The sequence below is a fragment of the Necator americanus genome, chromosome IV, assembly GCF_031761385.1.
Source record: "Necator americanus strain Aroian chromosome IV, whole genome shotgun sequence".
In the NCBI taxonomy this organism is placed as follows: domain Eukaryota; kingdom Metazoa; phylum Nematoda; class Chromadorea; order Rhabditida; family Ancylostomatidae; genus Necator; species Necator americanus.
The window spans coordinates 26,225,078-26,242,604 of record NC_087374.1 but is presented as its reverse complement, the minus strand read 5'-3'; the positions used below and the strand labels follow the sequence as shown (position 1 = coordinate 26,242,604).

The 17,527-nt window shown below is 38.1% G+C and overlaps 1 protein-coding gene across 2 annotated transcripts; it reads left to right on the top strand.

Annotated features, from left to right (window-relative positions):
• Window positions 1-9,465: 9,465 nt before the first annotated feature.
• RB195_002745 (uncharacterized protein) lies at window positions 9,466-16,466 on the top strand (the record flags this gene model as incomplete). Of its 2 annotated transcripts, XM_064200135.1 has the most annotated exons (9): window positions 9,481-9,512; window positions 12,424-12,549; window positions 12,978-13,116; window positions 14,093-14,115; window positions 14,174-14,195; window positions 15,331-15,440; window positions 15,498-15,636; window positions 15,714-15,810; window positions 16,417-16,466. In XM_064200135.1, the coding sequence occupies 9 exons, from the start codon at window positions 9,481-9,483 to the stop codon at window positions 16,464-16,466; spliced, it is 738 nt and encodes a 245-aa protein (XP_064056016.1). The 2 variants fall into 2 exon arrangements, with proteins under 2 accessions (XP_064056015.1, XP_064056016.1); XM_064200134.1 differs by lacking the exons at window positions 14,093-14,115; window positions 14,174-14,195 and having other exon boundaries at window positions 9,466-9,512.
• Between the last annotated feature and the right edge of the window lie 1,061 nt (window positions 16,467-17,527).

The following is a 17,527-nucleotide window of genomic DNA, read 5'->3' as shown; positions in this document are numbered from 1 at the left end:
TCGCACAGTGAGATGCTTGGGTAATTCCTCCTTTGGATTTGGGGAGGGAAACTCGCAGTACCAGAACGATGCACTCGTGTTTAGTTCTCACCAAGACCACTTACAAACAGCGTAGCAGCGTTAACAAGAGCAGCCAAAAATCCAAAAAAAAGTTCTGTATTATTTAAAGAATTGTGTGTATGTGTTTCCGTGCGTCTGTCTGTCTGTCTCTGTCTCTGTCTCTGTCTGTCTGTCTGTCTGTCTGTCTGTCTGTCTGTCTGTCTGTCTGTCAAGGAACTTAAATTCATGCATTGTGGCAGATGCTAAGCAAAGATACGGTCTACGTAAAACGTACTGGTGCACCACGACGCAGCACGTCCTCACTGAGAGCGTACCAACAGCTCTCTACACATTGTCCCGTTACGTAAACAACACTGGAACACTTTTCGTTTTCTTCTTGCGTTTTTCACCACTTTTTCAAATAATAATACATGAATATGCTTGCGTAGAAATAACAGAATCCTTTCTTATTAGGCTTATTGTTCGTGTTGCTGCTAGGATATAAGATCTCAGTTTGTAGGGGTTTGACTTCTTTCCACGTTTCGTGTAATTGTGCATGATAAGCGTTCGTTATGGTCGAAATCATGAGAAGATCTCAAAATCTGTCCTTCAGAAGGCCAACTATACATAGTTACACGAAAAGAGAGGCAGAAATCCAGTCCTCACAAATTGAAGCCTTTGAGGAGATCCGCTAGGATCAGGAGAAATACTGCAGCATAAGACAAGGGTTTTTGGGTGTTACGACCACGTATGATGATGAAATAATGCGCCAGAGAATGGGTTAGAAATCAAATCTTCACGAACTAATATTTTAGAGGGGTCCTAGGTGACAAAAGAGATAATAGCTTGATGCATGCTTGTTAGCAACCACAGAAGTAATTTGAAGGCATCACCCCACGAATCTGAGGTGGTACGGATTCCAAATGGAGTATTTGTATACGGGATCGTAAATTATGGAGAGGGGTGTGATTCCGTCCATTTCTTCCTAATTGCCGTAAAAAATGGCCCGGAAGATGCGGCGCCGCAAAGGCCTAGTGCGCTCCAATCGAACTCCTTGTAGAAAATAGTGCGCCGTAACGCTCGAAGCGGTATCTTCCGGGCCGTTTTCTACGGCAATTAGAAAGAAATGGACGGAATCACCCTACTCCCCATAATCTACGACCCCGTACACGAATACTCCACCGGAAATCCGTGCCACTCCAGATTCGTGGGGTGATGCCTTTAAAAAAACTTCATGAAGGACTCCATTAGAACAGCATAAACCTATTCATGCATTATTATACGGAAAAATAATGAGAACCATAAGAAGCAAAAAAGGGGCATCCGCGGATTTTTCCGCATACTGTAGAGAGACATCAGAGAGACAATAAGTGTCAGCAACTGTACAGCAGTGCTCCACTTGAGCAGGTACTGATAATCGGCCGGTGCTGCCGCGAAGTATCGGCAAGAAGACGAGAAAAACTGGCGAATTGGGATTTGTACACTTCAATTCGATCTGTTACGTCGCAAAGAAAAATATGAAGGATAATTTTTGCACAACAAACTAGTTTGTTGTACAAATATTATCCCGGTGTTTCGAATTCCGGTACCTGAAATGGCCATCTGTCCTATGGTATTGAATTCAGCAAACCTAAGAATATTTGACTTTGTGTATTTTCTGATTTTTTTTAAATGGATTTTTCAGTTTCCCCAGTTCCCCTTACTTAACTGCTATTGGTGAGATTATTCGAAGTCCAAAGAACCGAGGCAAGATTCCTCAAACATTTCAGTCAAATGTGGAATTTTTCCTTTGTGTGTAGGCTGATTTTTTCAACGGAACCTAGTGAAATGTGGCACAATTTTGCAATTTCCGCTTCATAGCATTCTGCATAGTAGCTAAAAATTAAAATTTTCCAATTTTTTTTTACTTAAAATGACTTCGTAAGACAACACCACCGCGAAAAAATCATCAATAGTTGTTCCCTTTACTTTGGCTTAATTTGTGTTTTTACTCTTGTTACTTTTGTTACTGATAATTGACTTGGTATTTTATTAAAGTGCATATCAGTGCAACCAGTAAATATTTGAGTAATCTTGAAAAGTTCATCCGCTTAAGAAGTTTCCGTCAAATTTCGCTAAAGTTACAGAACGGCTTGAACAGTTTTTGTTTCTTCTCCTACAAAAAACTAAAAAAAGATTTATGCCATCAGAAAAAAAAGATGGTTTAATGAGAAGAAAATGAAATGAATAATGATTGTCCTAAAAATAAACAAGTCAACACGATTGCGTGGGAGACAGTATGTGAATGCACTGCTATTCCGATTGTTGCTTTGCACTCCCGAAATTCCAATCAAAGGTCTCAGAGAGGTTGTGCGAGAGGAAATTGAAGAGGATTTTCCGTTAATTGAGTTCCGATCCAGAATAACACCATGCACGAACTTTTAGTTTCCACCAAATTGACTCCTCTTTTCTATTCACAAATGGAGTTGTTTTCTAATTTCAATTTTTTTTTCAATTTACTTATTTCTGACAGAAATGAGTAATTTAAAGCGTACTTTATCACACCTACAGCTGAATGCTCAATTGCCGTAATGAATTACGTTGTTGTCCTGTGCAATAGGTAACATCAATGATTAGGGTGGAATTTATGTGGATTACGCAAATGACCAGTGTCGTCCGCCGATACACTTCCGTGTTCGTTGTTGAGCATTTCCTCATTTCCTGGGAAAATTAGCCACATAATTCTATTGTATGAAAAAGACGGGGATTTTCAAATTCCCACCATGAACATGTTTTAGAAATGAACTTCCAACAACTCTTGCGTCCCTAGAAAATTTCAACAGTGCAATTTATCTCATGAATTTTAAATCTACCTGCTATGAACTTTAGATTGAAATATCCATGCAAATTTTATTTTCCATTTATTCCAAAATTTCACCGATCATTCTGGGTTGGCAGAACCTATGAAGAAGTAATTAGATGTCTTTGTGACTAGCAATTTTCTCCTTCTTCATGATTTGACTCCACTACACATTCGTTAGTTTGCGCACTTTCTCGGCGTACTCCAAAGCGGAATAAAAACTGAAAGAAAGAGAAGACCCGTAAAAAATGACGGAATCTGAGTTCTAAAAAGTTTGATGTCTTCCTGCTTCAAACCTTTACTCTGTCAAGACTACTTATAAGGAAGCAGAAGGTGGGATTTGCTACGTTAATATTTACAGAGTTTAGAAAGCTAAAAACAATACAGCTGCGTAAACTTATATGTTCTAGGAAGAGTAAGACTAAGCGCACGTTAAAATTCAGTAATTACAACTTTTCTCGTAGAAAAAGAAAGAAACGACATGGATTTTTATTAGCACAAAAGTACTGGAAGGTAGGTAATGAAGTTCTTGCTGTTCCCATCAGGTACATGTGAAGCTCTCAAAGTTCTCAGAGTAAAAGAGTTTAAAACATCTCATAGCAGTGTTAAATCCGTGTGAAATATCTGCACTCGACGTTGTACTGTTATGAGTCAGAAATAATTTAAGTTTGGTTTTTCATACATATCTATATATAGTGGCGAACAGTTGATTCTGACGTATTGAGCTTCTCTGCTAATTCACTCGTTGTTTAACGTGGATTTTCTTCCAATATCGACTTCAAAATATCTTCATGGTAGTCTGAAGAACGACTTCCCTCCTTGGTTCATCTTTCAGAGTCACATCCGAACCGAACGGAATTTGACAAACCAATTTCTAATCGCCCGATCGGTTATCTTTCCTTCACGATACATAGTGCAAATTGTTTTGAGCCCTGGCCGCAGCAATATTTCCTAGTTTAACTTCCCAAAGCATCACATGGCGGAAATGTCTTTTTTGATTCTCCATTTTTGAGGTGAACAGAAAATTAAACGTAATGTGCACAACACTAAACTGCTGTGTAAAGACTAACCGTAGTTCTGCCTGCTTGACGAGAACAAAAATCTCTTCTTTGAGTAACGAAATGTATACATAAACAACGTCAATAGGTACCATGTACCTGGACAGAAGTTATTTACGGCTCAACTTGACAAAATCCTCGTTGAAGTATTCGACGTTTTTGGCGTGATATCAAATTTTTGATATCATTGTTTCTTCAACACTGATCTATTCTGCCGTAGGTAGCGGACAGAAAATGCTAATAATACTAATACTACTTTTCATCTTCCAGCGCTTCTCTGAATTCATTCCAGAAATCGATTGAATCACGTAGTGGTAGGTTCTCGTGTCGAACCTTTTGGAATATTACATTAGTTTACGAAAAGAACTTATTTTCAGCCCATTCCTAACATTGTGCTTCAAATATTACTTCTAAAATGTCCTCAATAATTACGTACACTCGGAGTCATTTCCAACATTTTTTAGAAGCTCTGCTCATGTTTTCCCGCTCTCCTACCTCCTCTTCTTAAGAACTTTTGCAATGGAAGCTTATTTGCTATTATTTTGCTCTGGTGCTTCATTCGCATAGATTCTCCTGGTATTTCTTCCAAAAGGAATTTTGATTGATAAGGAAAATCCACATAACATTCCTCAGACCCAACCTTGACTCATTAGATTGTTACGGCTGCAAGAAAGTGGCTGATTAAGGCTAACTTCTCGGAATGAATAGGTAAGGACACAGGCACTGTTCGCTAACTATTCAGCTGCCCAACTTTATTTTTATGTTTAACATTCACTGAGTCATAGGTTAACTCGTATTTAATACACCTAGAAATATACCTAGAAAGAGCTACTTCGCCAAATACTTTTTACGACATTTCTCATAATTCTCTGCAGTCACCTGGATAGTTCAATTATAATCATTCCAGTTTAAACATAGGACTAAAGTAGGACTTCAGACTTTCTATGGTGTTCGCTTTCTTCACTTATCAATGAAGATTAATAGTAGTAGTCTTTTCTGTATAATTAAATTAATCATTTGTGTTATTCGAACAACACTATCTTCCTCCTTTTAATAACAAATAAAGGCGGAAGCTTTCGTAGTTTTCTTCCTAAACAGGTCAGTTCCGCATTTGGAAAATATTCAAATTTTAGTTCCAAACACTCCTTCGATTCCAATATAATGCATACTCGAGTTGAGAGCATTTCTCGAAGTATAGGTTTGCTTCCTGATCTACTCCAACAGCCGTCATAGAATGATGTTTTCACGTAAAATGAAGTAAACAACATTATCGCACAGATAAAGCTCCACGTCAGATCAGGTAAACTGTTGGCGACTATTTAAGCAGCCGGTTTCATGTTTCCACTTTCTGAAACAAGCACCAGCCTGAGGCAAACGTGCAGGGAAACAGACATGCGGAGGAGTTGCAGAGGTGAAAACCATCGCGCGCAGTGCCATAGATATAAAATGGTTGCACACGAAGTTATTGCGCGATGCTCCTGCACTATGGCACAGCAATTCGACGCCGTTGTACCCATCGCATTCCCTTTTTGGAATTTTGTTTCACACACACAAACACACAAATAAACACACACACGTGACACAGACTAAGCCCATAATTATATAGCATGATCATGATTGCACACATCACATTTTTCATTCCAAACTTGTAGAAAAAAACCTCGACGGAATTTTACTTCTAAAATACAAGACCAGATTTTTATGAGCAACTGGTAATCAATTTCTATTGGTACTCTACAAAACTGCAATCAGTGGAATTCGACAGAATTAGAAGGTGATTTCAATCTAGGAATAGATAATGGAGAGATTTCCATGCTAGCTACTCATCACTGTTGCAATCTTTTTCTCGAATAAAAATCACTGGTAAAACTAAAAGGATGATAAGGATAAAGGATAAAGTGTCCGGCGTTAATCAGTCTGCTTGGGATGCTCTCCCACATTCACTTCAATTTGGAATCATTTAGGTTTACGAACGTGTAACTGGTCTATACAATGACTTGCGGTGTCTAGCCGATGTGTCAAGCCAGTGTTTTTTATCCTCCCAGACAAGTCTGGTACAAATTTGTCGACCTCGGAGGGATGAAAGGCTTGGTTTGCACTAGGGTGGTTTCGAACCATCAACCGTGTGGCTACAGCGGACCTCTGGTTGACTGCGCCACGCCCGCCCTTCTACTCATATCAAGTGAAAGAAAGATTGGATTTTTGTCATAAGACCATGCAACTAATATCTTTTTCATCTTTTTTGAGAAAATTATTGGACTCTCTCGAATCTCTGTTTGGTTTGAAAAAAGTGCACTTATATGCACAAATTGCTTAAAACCACTATGCACGTACCCACAAATACAAATGTAAACTATAAGTACATGTACATATAACAATATACACTAAATATATACTTCTCTACTGTTCTTAAATTCAAATACACTGAGAATAAGGTGGTGGTGTCCCCTCCACACCCAAAGACGTAGTCTTTTTTTCCAAATAATAGTTCATCGTTCGCAATCACGGACGGCTGCTTCATTTGAAATGCGTACATTCTCCTCTACGCATGCTTTCATGAGCTACCGGGGAATCATCTATTTTGAGGGTTCCTCGAATCCTCCAGTGACGGATATTTCGCACATTCATATTTGATAATTTACGCATGAAGCCACCTGCTCAGGCAACAGTTTTCCTTTTCATTCCATCAGAAACACTTCATTCCTACTGAATAAAAAAACTACATGTCCACTAAAATGAGCGCCATTCAGCTCCTTACCATATCGATAGATGATGCCTCTTATAATTTTCACTGTAAACCATGTGTTTACTTCTATAAGATGTCTAGCACTAATATTAGTGACAATTAGCCGAGCATTAGGTAAAAGTGCAGTTAGGATAATCTCCTGTTTTTTGGAACTTTATAACAGACAAATTATCGGTTATTGTCATTTTCTGTAAAAAAAAAAGCACGATATAAAAATAATGAATAGAAGACAGAGAAGACGTTCAAGTGGATGGGTGCTCGTTTAGTTCCTAGGTTACTGTATCTACTCCCGTTACAGTATGAAACCTCACCGCTCCCTTTCAGTTTTAGTTTGCGTTTCTTGTAGGAATTTACTCCGCAGCTGTTTCTTCCGCCAGTCGTAGATGTAGCCCAATACTTTTGGGTACCATAACGATGAGTTGACTATGTTTCTTGAACCTTAAGGATATATTATTAAGTAGAAGGTAAAAACACGCTTTGCGTGAGAGCAATCACTGTTTTTAGAGACTCAAAACACCAGTTTTCCATTCCGATGGGCTTTCAAAAACAGCAGTTTTTTATGATCTCCTTGTAATATCGGATATTTTTCGTCTTCAATTCTTCTGTCCTCATTCACGTCGATGCAGTAAAATAAGTGAGAAAACGTATAAAACAAGGTCACTATTCACGGGAGACCTACAGAGTTTTGAGACAATACGAAATGCTAAAAATAGTACTAAAATAAAAAATCAGGAGAACAGGATCAAGTAGCAATAGTAACACGAATTTTCCGAGACTGTTGTTTCCCTAAATATTAGGTTGATAAAGTCTTGTCATCTTTGTATTCTTTCTTATTTAGTTTTTTTTTATTCAGCACACGATGAAAATAAATCAGCAATATATGTATGTTAACGCCATTCTTAACAAGTACAGCGCTTCACCAAATGAGCAGATCGGCGATCCCCTTGTCCTAAACTAGGGGGGCTGGGATTCGCAGTCAGCGACCGCTTGGATAATGTTAAATAAGTTTTACTGCCCGAAAAAGCCTAAAGGGAGTGGGCTAAGTGATAATTGGAAGGGTTATGTGAGAAAAATAGGCAAGTCAGGATACTAGGTCGTAGTCTAGCTCTTCGGTTTTAGGATGGGTCTCCTTAGATACATATATGGGGTCCTGAATTACCATGGAGAAGAAGCACTGAGACAAAACCCTCAAACCCGAGAAGTAGGATATTCCAATTGAGGTTTATCATTGAAGTCCGTGTTTCGTTCCTCAAAGCGAGTGAACCAGCACCGAACAGTCCTGACACTAGTGGTGCCCTCTGGCGAAGCGCTGTTGATGAGGCGTCTGATTGACGTTGTCGTCCCACTGAAACGGCTCCATTCCTAGAAGATGATGGAAGTTGCTCTGCTGAAGTCGACGTTCTATAAGTTAAAGAAGTGCACCCAGTCATGCACATTGGCACTTTCATCTCTTCAAAGAGGTTTCCCGAGGTACAGGTTTGCGTTAACCGCCAACTAAAAATGTAAAACTATCTCGATTTTCTCCTGCCATAACTTCTACCGATAACGAAAACAGATTACAATTCTGAAGAACATTCATAGTTCATCCTTTTCTGAGAATAATGAAAAATGAGTAATTGGATTTATTCACTATTCATTTAGTCATGCTAAGCTGTGCCGGTACTTTTGCATTTGTCGTAATTTCGAATTTTCTTGGAGGCTCCTTGCTGGAATCACAAGTAAAAGTAACTGATGTAATAAAAATCCCAAATTTTCTCCTAACCGTATACAATTTTATCTTTCAAATTATAAAGCGATGTCTCAGGCACAAGCTTTTGAAACAGATACATAAAGAAGAATAATGAGAGAAGTAATCCCAACCAATATTTTTTCTAACATAATAACGATTGTGGGGAGATTGTAGCGCTGTCGGTAAGTGGTCCGGCTGCAAACATCGATGGTTCGAAACCGCTTTAATGCCAACCAGGGCCTTCACTACTCCCGATAAATTGATACCAAACTTGTCTGGCAAGGTTAAATCAAACAGAATTAGTTGGAATCACAGAACAATTCATTTCTCCAGAGTATAAACACGGTAATGATCTACTTAGCTGTGCTGCCTCCATCCTCTTCAAAGGTACGGTTCGCTCTAATAACATCTCTTAAAAATTCCTCATCCTCTCATAGCCTGAGTTAATTTGGGACAAATATAACTCGCAAACCTCTCGGACATGTTAGAACGATGTGGGGTGAGACATCTGGATTTCCCGGATTGTGGACGAGTTTTCCGCCCTTCTTTTCACTACTTTTACACGTCATTAAAGTTCAAGTGTGTATATTTGTAGAATATGTACGTTTACATGTTTTGATATGGTAATGCCGTAAACAAGGACATGAAGGTAACCCTGTATATTTTTATTTATTTATTTGTTTGTTTCTTTTTTCATATGTACATTCCAACGAAGATTTTCAAAAAATTCACTTGGTTTCCATGAGATCAACTTATGTTCGTATAAAACCCATCATATTTCATTCATGTTACCACGTGAATGAGATATGATATGTGGTTCGACCGTGGGAGATGTTTTTCAGGAAGTAGACATAGCTCTACTTGCTTAAAGATGTGAGAGAAATGTTCCCTGTGCTAATCGTGCATGTATCATTTGCAGTCCGTATGGTCTCCTAACAAAGCACTTCCTCTTTGTTCAATCATACGTATAGATGACCTTTAGATTAGATTTCTTCTCAAATGCACAAACTTCTCAACAATCGTGGTAAAAAGATGTATTTTTGCGAGATATCTAATGAACATATGCACTATGGATGGCCACGTGAGGATTGACGTAAGGCGGTGAGCAGCTAATTCCAGCTATAGTACAATCAGGAACAACAGATATAAAAAATTTTTCATCACCAAACGCTAAATTGAATAGCAGATTGAGCGTATTCATTTATGATGATAAGTAGGTACAAGTTTACGGGTTTCAAACTGAGGGCGGAATTCAAATTTGTTTTGGAGTAGTAATTTTAAGTAGGATACGAGTTTTCCCGAATTTTTTGTGGAATAATTCTAAATGTGCGAATAATACGTTCGCAACCCCCCATTTTCCAATAGCTTTAAAAAATACGTCCATTTTTTATCATCATCTCAGTTCTCAAAAAAAAATTCTTTATTTCCCACATTAGCACCTGCACATTTGATTTCGTTTCATATCACTCCTTAAAATTTGGTCCTAACAGAGTTTGTGTAAGTGGACGAGTAAGAGCGTGGTAAGTAGTGTGGAATATTTATCAAATAAAATTGCTTGATTTTATTAGGAGAATTATCGCCTTTGATCCAGTTGGAAGTAGTGAAAAATGGAAATTTCCATAAGATTGCTTTCTCTTTCATATAGTCTCTTTATTTAGACCTTTTTCTTCGAAATCCACTTCACTTATAGAGAACCCCTCAGCTCTAATTCAATAAGACAATAAACGTCGTTACGCGTATAATACGTCCAATTTTCTTTGAGTGGATCAAAAACGTTGAATTAGAAGGCGTGTTTCACTTTCCACTACATCCTTAGGTTAAATCATGTAGTACAATGAAAAAGTGGGTACCTCAGTTATTGGAATGGCAGATATCAGCAAATCGACGGGAATGCGTTCAACAAAACATGCTTTTATCGGAACCTATGGTGCTAATACGATCCATAGAATTTCTTCTACGACACTCTATTTTTCAAAAGTGTCAAAATAGCTGATAAGCGCTCCAGAACGAAATTCGATCGGGTAGAAAATCCTTTGGAGCTTTTCATCAACCGTGAGGGTGTAAAGATTTGTTTCGTTGGATGAACTGAGGTCTTTGGTGCTGTTTTGCTCTCTGATTCATAGATGTGTTGCGTTTTCTTTTCGCGTTTTCGTTGTCATTCTTGAAGACCACACGTCTGGAGGAAATCCAGCATCGAACATCACCCCGAATGCTGTCTCCAGTGAATTTGTTGTTTATCGTGACTGGAAGCACTTTGTTGTAGGTGAACGACATTCATTCATTAGTTGACTGGAATTATCGACGTTTGTCGCTTCCTCTAAGAAATTGCTGTTTCATTTGCCTTCATTTTCATTGCTGTTTTCGTCATTGTTAAATGTTCTAGTTATTCTAGACGAAACACTTTTCCACGAAAAACTTAAAGCATTAAAATCATTGTTGCTTGCACTTTTTTCGCCACATAATAATGGCCATAATAATGGCCACAGATCTGATAACTCGAACGGATATGTTCATTCAGACGAGTTTTCTCGTTCGTCGGGACAAGGCTCAAAAACCGTTGTTCAGCATAGGATGGTTTCATGAAAAGAGGAGCTAATGGACACCAAGAAAAAAACCGGCTTACAAGAAAGGGCTTTTTTGTGGTTTAACTGCCATTATTTGATTTCAGTCCAAATTTTATAGTATTTGATCGCAACGTCTTTTAATTTGTGTTCACCATTCCAATTTTTGTTGCCATTCAAATCCTGTTCAGCGCTCATGGAGGAGAATGTGCAGTAAAGTCCGAGAACTTCTAATATACATATTATTTGTTTTTTGTTTTGATTTGATTTTGATTGACAATAATTTTTGTTGGTAGAAAAATACAACCATTAATTCCTTTTGTCCTTTTCGAAGCTAAAATAGCAAGAAGATTGACTGAAATACCCATTTTAGCTTTGATTTGTCATTTAAAGGCATCACCTCACAAATCTGAGGTGGTACATAAGAATTCGTATACGGGATAATTATGGAGAGGGGGTGATTCCGTCCGTATCTTCCTAATTGCTGTAAAAAACGGCCCGAAAGATGCGGCGCGTGCACAAGGCTGGCGCACTCCAGTCGAACTCTTTGTAGAAAATAGTGCTCCAGAACGCCCGAAGCCGTATCTTCCGGGCCGTTTTTTACGGCAAGGAAGAAATGGACGGAATCACCCCCTCTCCATAATCTACTATCCCGTGTACGAATACTCCACCTGAAATCCGTACCACCTCAGATTCGTGGAGTGATGCCTTTAAATTTTTTCTATGAGTTAGTCATATATTGTATTTGGCTCGTTTTTAATCCTACACTTTAAGCGCTATTCCGAAACGTTTGTTCCACGACTTCAAAATTCGATTATTATTCGGTTTTTTTGGTCTATTTTAGAATACTAACTCCAAGGAGATATACGCACTTTGGAATCTGACATTATTCGCTTACATTGGGTCCGCTGCTTCCGCTACTTGGTCGGTATGCCCTCTCTAACACCGATTTAAGCTTCAACCTATTTTTATTGTTGCCTTTTTTCAGTCGTTTTCGTGACAGGTCACTTCTAGTTTCAATTTCGATTCAAGGATACTTCATTCTTAGGACCGAAACACTTTTAAATAAATTTTTCCACTTTACACCTAAATGAAAAATTTGAAAAAGCTTCAACAACTTAGCTTACCTAATCTTTTCTCTTATCTGCCGTCGTGATCATATCCATTTAGCAGTGAATGGGAAAGCAAAAAGCCTTCTGTACACTTGAAGCTCCGCCCCATTCACATTTACATGACCTCTGTCATCTCGATTTCTGTTTTATTTCACTAGTTTCACGTGGGCAAATGGAACTTTGTTAAACTGCTTTATTTATTTTTTGTAATTTCTCTATGAACTTTTATAGTCTAAATTACTGCTTGATTTTTATTTTAAGAGTGCTATTTAAAAATTTTCGTCGTCCTTCTCAAACTGTAACGATTGACATCTGATTCACTGATTTCCAACGATCTAGGAAACTCACCATGGATTCGTTCCTTGAATGGATACGGGTGGCAATCGGTTGTGGATCCAAACAAGTTGACCCAGTCAATAAGTTCACCGAAGCAGAAATTGAAGCTGTAAAAGATACTTGGCAACGGTAAGGTTTGTGAGAACTCCGAATATTTTCGGGTTACATTTCTTTAGATCTGAAAAAAGTTTCGAAAAAAGGAAAAAATCATTTTTTCAAGCAAACTCGATTTTGGATGTAGCATCTTAGGGAATGATTATTTGTTCTGGATGAGGCATTTGAGAGGATATATCACGAATGATCTGACTTTCCAGGCTATGACGAAGGCGACGACGCCGAAACGTTAGCCGTGATAAAGTTTGTTAACAATCTTGGCTGATGCTAAATTGACTATCGGCAAACTCGTTTTCTTATGGTATTGCGCAAATTAATAAAAGCTGGTTTCAGTCACGTGGTCAAAATTTATGAGATTTTCTATTTGCGTTCGAAATTCTATAGAATTCCTAACAGTAACTAGTAACAATAATCCAAGTAATAAATAAAAATAATTATTCCAGAGCAAAGAAACGAGATGTTGGTCAACATATCCTGCAGGCATTACTCGAACATAAACCGCAGTTCCGCGTCTATTTCGGAATTCCCGACGATTTCACTGAGTTAAGCGAGATGCAACAATGTAAACAATTTCAAGTACAGGTAAATATAAATATATATTTAGTAGTCTTTCGTAAGTATACTGTTATAAATATGTAGGAAAACGGAAAATTCGAAATTTTCTTTAGAAAATCGTAGAATATGTTAGATTTATTAACTGTATTTGAAAATTTTGCCAACTTCCGCATGAAAATATTGATGTCATTCAGCCTTTTATCTCGTTTTTTGTAATTAATAGGGGTACCTATAAGTAACCAATTACTATGAGTGTGGAATATTTGCTTCAGCCTAGTTCAGATTAATGTATAAAGACGTGTTTTATTTGGCGATATTACCACACTTAGCCTTGACTTTTGTGACAATTACAACGGTACGGTGGAATAAATAACTAAAATTGAATTCAGTTTTTATTTTATTTTTTATTACACCATACCGTTGCAAAATGACGGACCGAAAACCAAATAAAGAACCAATTTACTTAATTGTATGCTGCTTCATTTTCGATCGGGTGTTGGTGCGACAGTTCGAACAAAAAAATTTCTGATGTTCATGGAGACGTGGTGAAAGTCAATAAGTGCTAACGCTGGGTAGAAAATTTTCGAGCGGTGAATTTGACTTGTCTGAGAGCAATCGAAGAAGATGCCCTGTTGGGTTTGATAATGGCGCTTTAAATTCACTAGTGGAAACTGATCCCAAATTGAGTCAGGAAATAGCAAACACTCTTCAGGCTACTCGGTCAACAATAAAATGACATCTTTATGAAATTGGGAAGGTTAACAGGCAGAGTATACGGGTTCACCATCTAATGTTGCAGCATATCAGCTCGCGCGCTGCGAGATTAACCCAGGAAAAAATAAGGCAGCTAAACTTGGAGGTTTTACCACATCCCCCACATTCTCTAGACATAGCACCATCTAATTTTCATTTGTTTTCATCGATGGAACATTTCCTAAGGAGTAGAAATTTCAAAAATACCAATGAAGTGCGAGCTCACCTAAAATAATATTTTGCTTCAAAGGAAACGAAATTTTATGAACAGAGGTTGGAATTCTACCAGCAGAATGGCAAAAATTGTTGGGTAACAAAGGAGATTCCATAGTCGAATAAAGATAAAATTAAATGTAAGTGAATTCTTTTTTTGGTTGCCACTGAGATGATTGATTAATTAGCCCTTGATTGAGTACCCTTAAAGGCATCACCCCACGAATCTGAGGTGGTGCAGATTTCAGGTGGAGTATTCGTATACAGGATGGGAGACTACGGAGAGGGGGGTGATTCCGTCTATTTCTTCCTAATTGCCGTAAAAAACGGCCCGGAAGATACGGCTTCATTCGTTTTGGCGCACCATTTTGTACAAGAGGTTCGATTGGAGCGCGCCAGTCTTGTGCAGCGCCGCATCTTCCGGGCCGTTTTTTACGGCAATTAGCAACAAATGGAAGGAATCACCTCCCTCTCCGTAGTCTCCCATCCTGTATACGAATACTCCACCTGAAATCTGCACCACCTCAGATTCGTGGGGTGATGCCTTTAAGGGTACTCAATCAAAGGCTAATTAATCAATCATCTCAGTGGCAATTTCTTTTCTTTTGTCTTTTCCTTTTCTGGATGCGTGAGAATATGCACTTCAAAGAAGGTTAAGGCATACAACTAACAATCGGGAAACAGTGGATCTCTCACTATGAAATGAACACAGTACCAGCGATATAGACGAAAAATTCGAAGGCAATTTCATTTCCTTATCAAGCACGAAGTCTAGTCGCAGATTAAGGGTATCAAGTCAAGCGGGAAATGAAAATTTCTGGAAATCGCATGATTTTCTCATGCAATTTTCGAATCCTCCCTAATAGCTTAATTTGAGATTCTAAAGATTGTTCTTCAAGAATTTTTGCTAAGTCCATTGCAACAAAGTTGATCCACCCATCAGTCGATGACTCAACTGATTCCATTCGTGGTTCCGAGGATGGCTCTCCGGCATCTCAGCGCCTGTCTACGCACGAAGACGCGATGCATCTATCAAGTTGAAAGCATTCGGCACTGACTACATTTCATTATGAAACCTTCCACAAAAATATAACAAAAATATAGCGAACAGGCCATATTCAGATCAGCTAAATCGAAATTTTACTACTGCAGAATTAGGAAGCTTAAAAATTAAAAATGAAGTGTTAGAGGAAGGAGGAAATTGCCGTTTTTGTGAATTGAGAAGAAAAATTTATGTTTAATTTACGTACAATTAAGTTTTTTTTTTCTTTTCAGGCTTATCGAATACAGAATTTTCTGGACACCGCAGTTTCCACGCTAGGATTCTGCCCAATCGAAAATGTTTTATCAATGGCTCATCGAATAGGACAAATTCACTTTTATAGGTGATTTCTCCTTAACCAATAGTTGATTTTTGTTTTATTCACTGTGTTGACTTTTAGAGGAGTGAACTTCGGTGCTGACAATTGGTTAGCATTCAAAAAAATGGCTGTCGAGCAGATTACATTGGATCTCGGTACTAAAGAGTACACAACGATCGTAACGGAAAAAGTAGACTACAATGGGATTAGGAAAGAAGAGGTAAGGTTCTGGCCAAGTTACTGTACTTTGCTTCCTAAAAATCATTGTTTTCTAGATGGTTTTCAACTGTATTCCAGAGTCTGTTAGAACTTCGACGAAACGGTGTCTCACCGGCTACAGCACTGATTGGTTGGGAAAAATTTATGGGAGCTATTGTTCGAGAAATGAAAAGAGGTAGGTGGTCATGCGAGCTTTTTTTTAAAAAAAAATCTTCTCTTTAGAGTACAGTTTCTACGAAAAATCATTCATAAAGCAGTTACCTGAGTGAAATATTATTTTAAATATGTAAGTACTTCAAAACAGTGGAGGCTATTTGCGGAAAACAAACAGAAATCTAGGAATTGCTTTTTTATAGCCGTACAATTTCCAGAAGCTTTGTTTTTGCACATTCTTCGAATTCCTAGAACCAAAGTCCCTTTTTTTCCTTTTTCTCCTCTAACATGCTTTGTCATTTCGCGGATATAGTCTAGTCGTGGTTTTATCGTCAGCTGACTTTTTGGATTTTCGGAGCCACTCGAGAGGAATTACAAGAGATTATTGGTATCTATCCACATAAAATATTCATTCTGGAATCTGAACACTTTTATACTTTTTACAGCTCTTAGTAGTGCGCAGTAATTTGTTACTTACAATCAGCCTAGTTTGATAGCGAAATAAGGAATGATCAAAGAGGGTGAAATCCTTTAAAATATTAAAACTAGTTACCGAAATTGTATCGCATACATCAATACATGCTTTAGGGACTAAACAACTCAATAAATGTATTAATCTTTTCTGTAGGTTTCCTCGACGAAGCTCGACGAAATTGCAGAGAAGATGAAGAGGAATGATGTCAAATAAGTTATTTCAAGTATATATGATGATTGTTGTTTTAAATGAATAAACTGGTAATGAAAAGATGATTATCCTTTTAAAAAAAACTGATATTCAAATTTCTGAAGTGAAAGGTCTTTCTCTTCTTCAATCCGCCTACAATTTGAACTGTAAAGAGTAAGACGGCCAACAACAGCAAAGAGATTCTTTTCAAATAAAAGGTGGATTTTCTGCTGCTCTGACATATTCCCTGATAGAATATTTCTTCCGAAATTCAGGCTATAAAACAAGAGCAAACGAAACATTTTACGGCTTGGGTTTGATAATTACATGAAGCTACATCCGTCCTTCCACAGCGGATCCCTGCGCGAATACGCTCCTGGATGACTGCGGTTCAACCCGACGTGTTCGTTACGCATACTGCTTGCAGATGGTTTCGAGCTGAACGGTCATAGTTTATTTTTGCCTCCTTCGCGCTCTTATAGCCAATCACTGTTCTTTACTCTCTGATAAATCAATCACAAGTTAACAAAAACCGACTAATTGCTTCTACGTCGCAAACGCACCTTGTTTTTATTACTGTATAATTTTTTTACCTCTATAATTCTCCTGTTCATTTGAAAGTTTTGTATCTATACCGTTCTGAATGATTCCATTCACCACCCGTAAAGACCAGAAGCAGAATATCCGAAGGCTGACGATCGTAGAAAATCTCCACGATTAAATATGGTGGGAATTTAGTGCAAGTATGATCGTGACCACGCTCAAACCTCTCCACTGACCCATAAAACACGTGTGAAAACTGTCCTCTATAATCCCAACGATGCATTACACTGTTACACAAGAAGACACTAGCAATTTCGTCCTCATCTGACATCCGCATTTGAATCAATTTAGTTCAAATCAATAACGGAAGGTGACCCACACTTGATACTGGCTCCACCACCCGTAAAGATTTGCACTGTTGAGAGGACGGGTTAGATGAGACTGTCTCAGTGGCATTTTTCGGGATCACGATGGGGAACTGAGCGCGATCACACTCATACTCGCGAACTAAATCTCTACTGCAAATTATTCA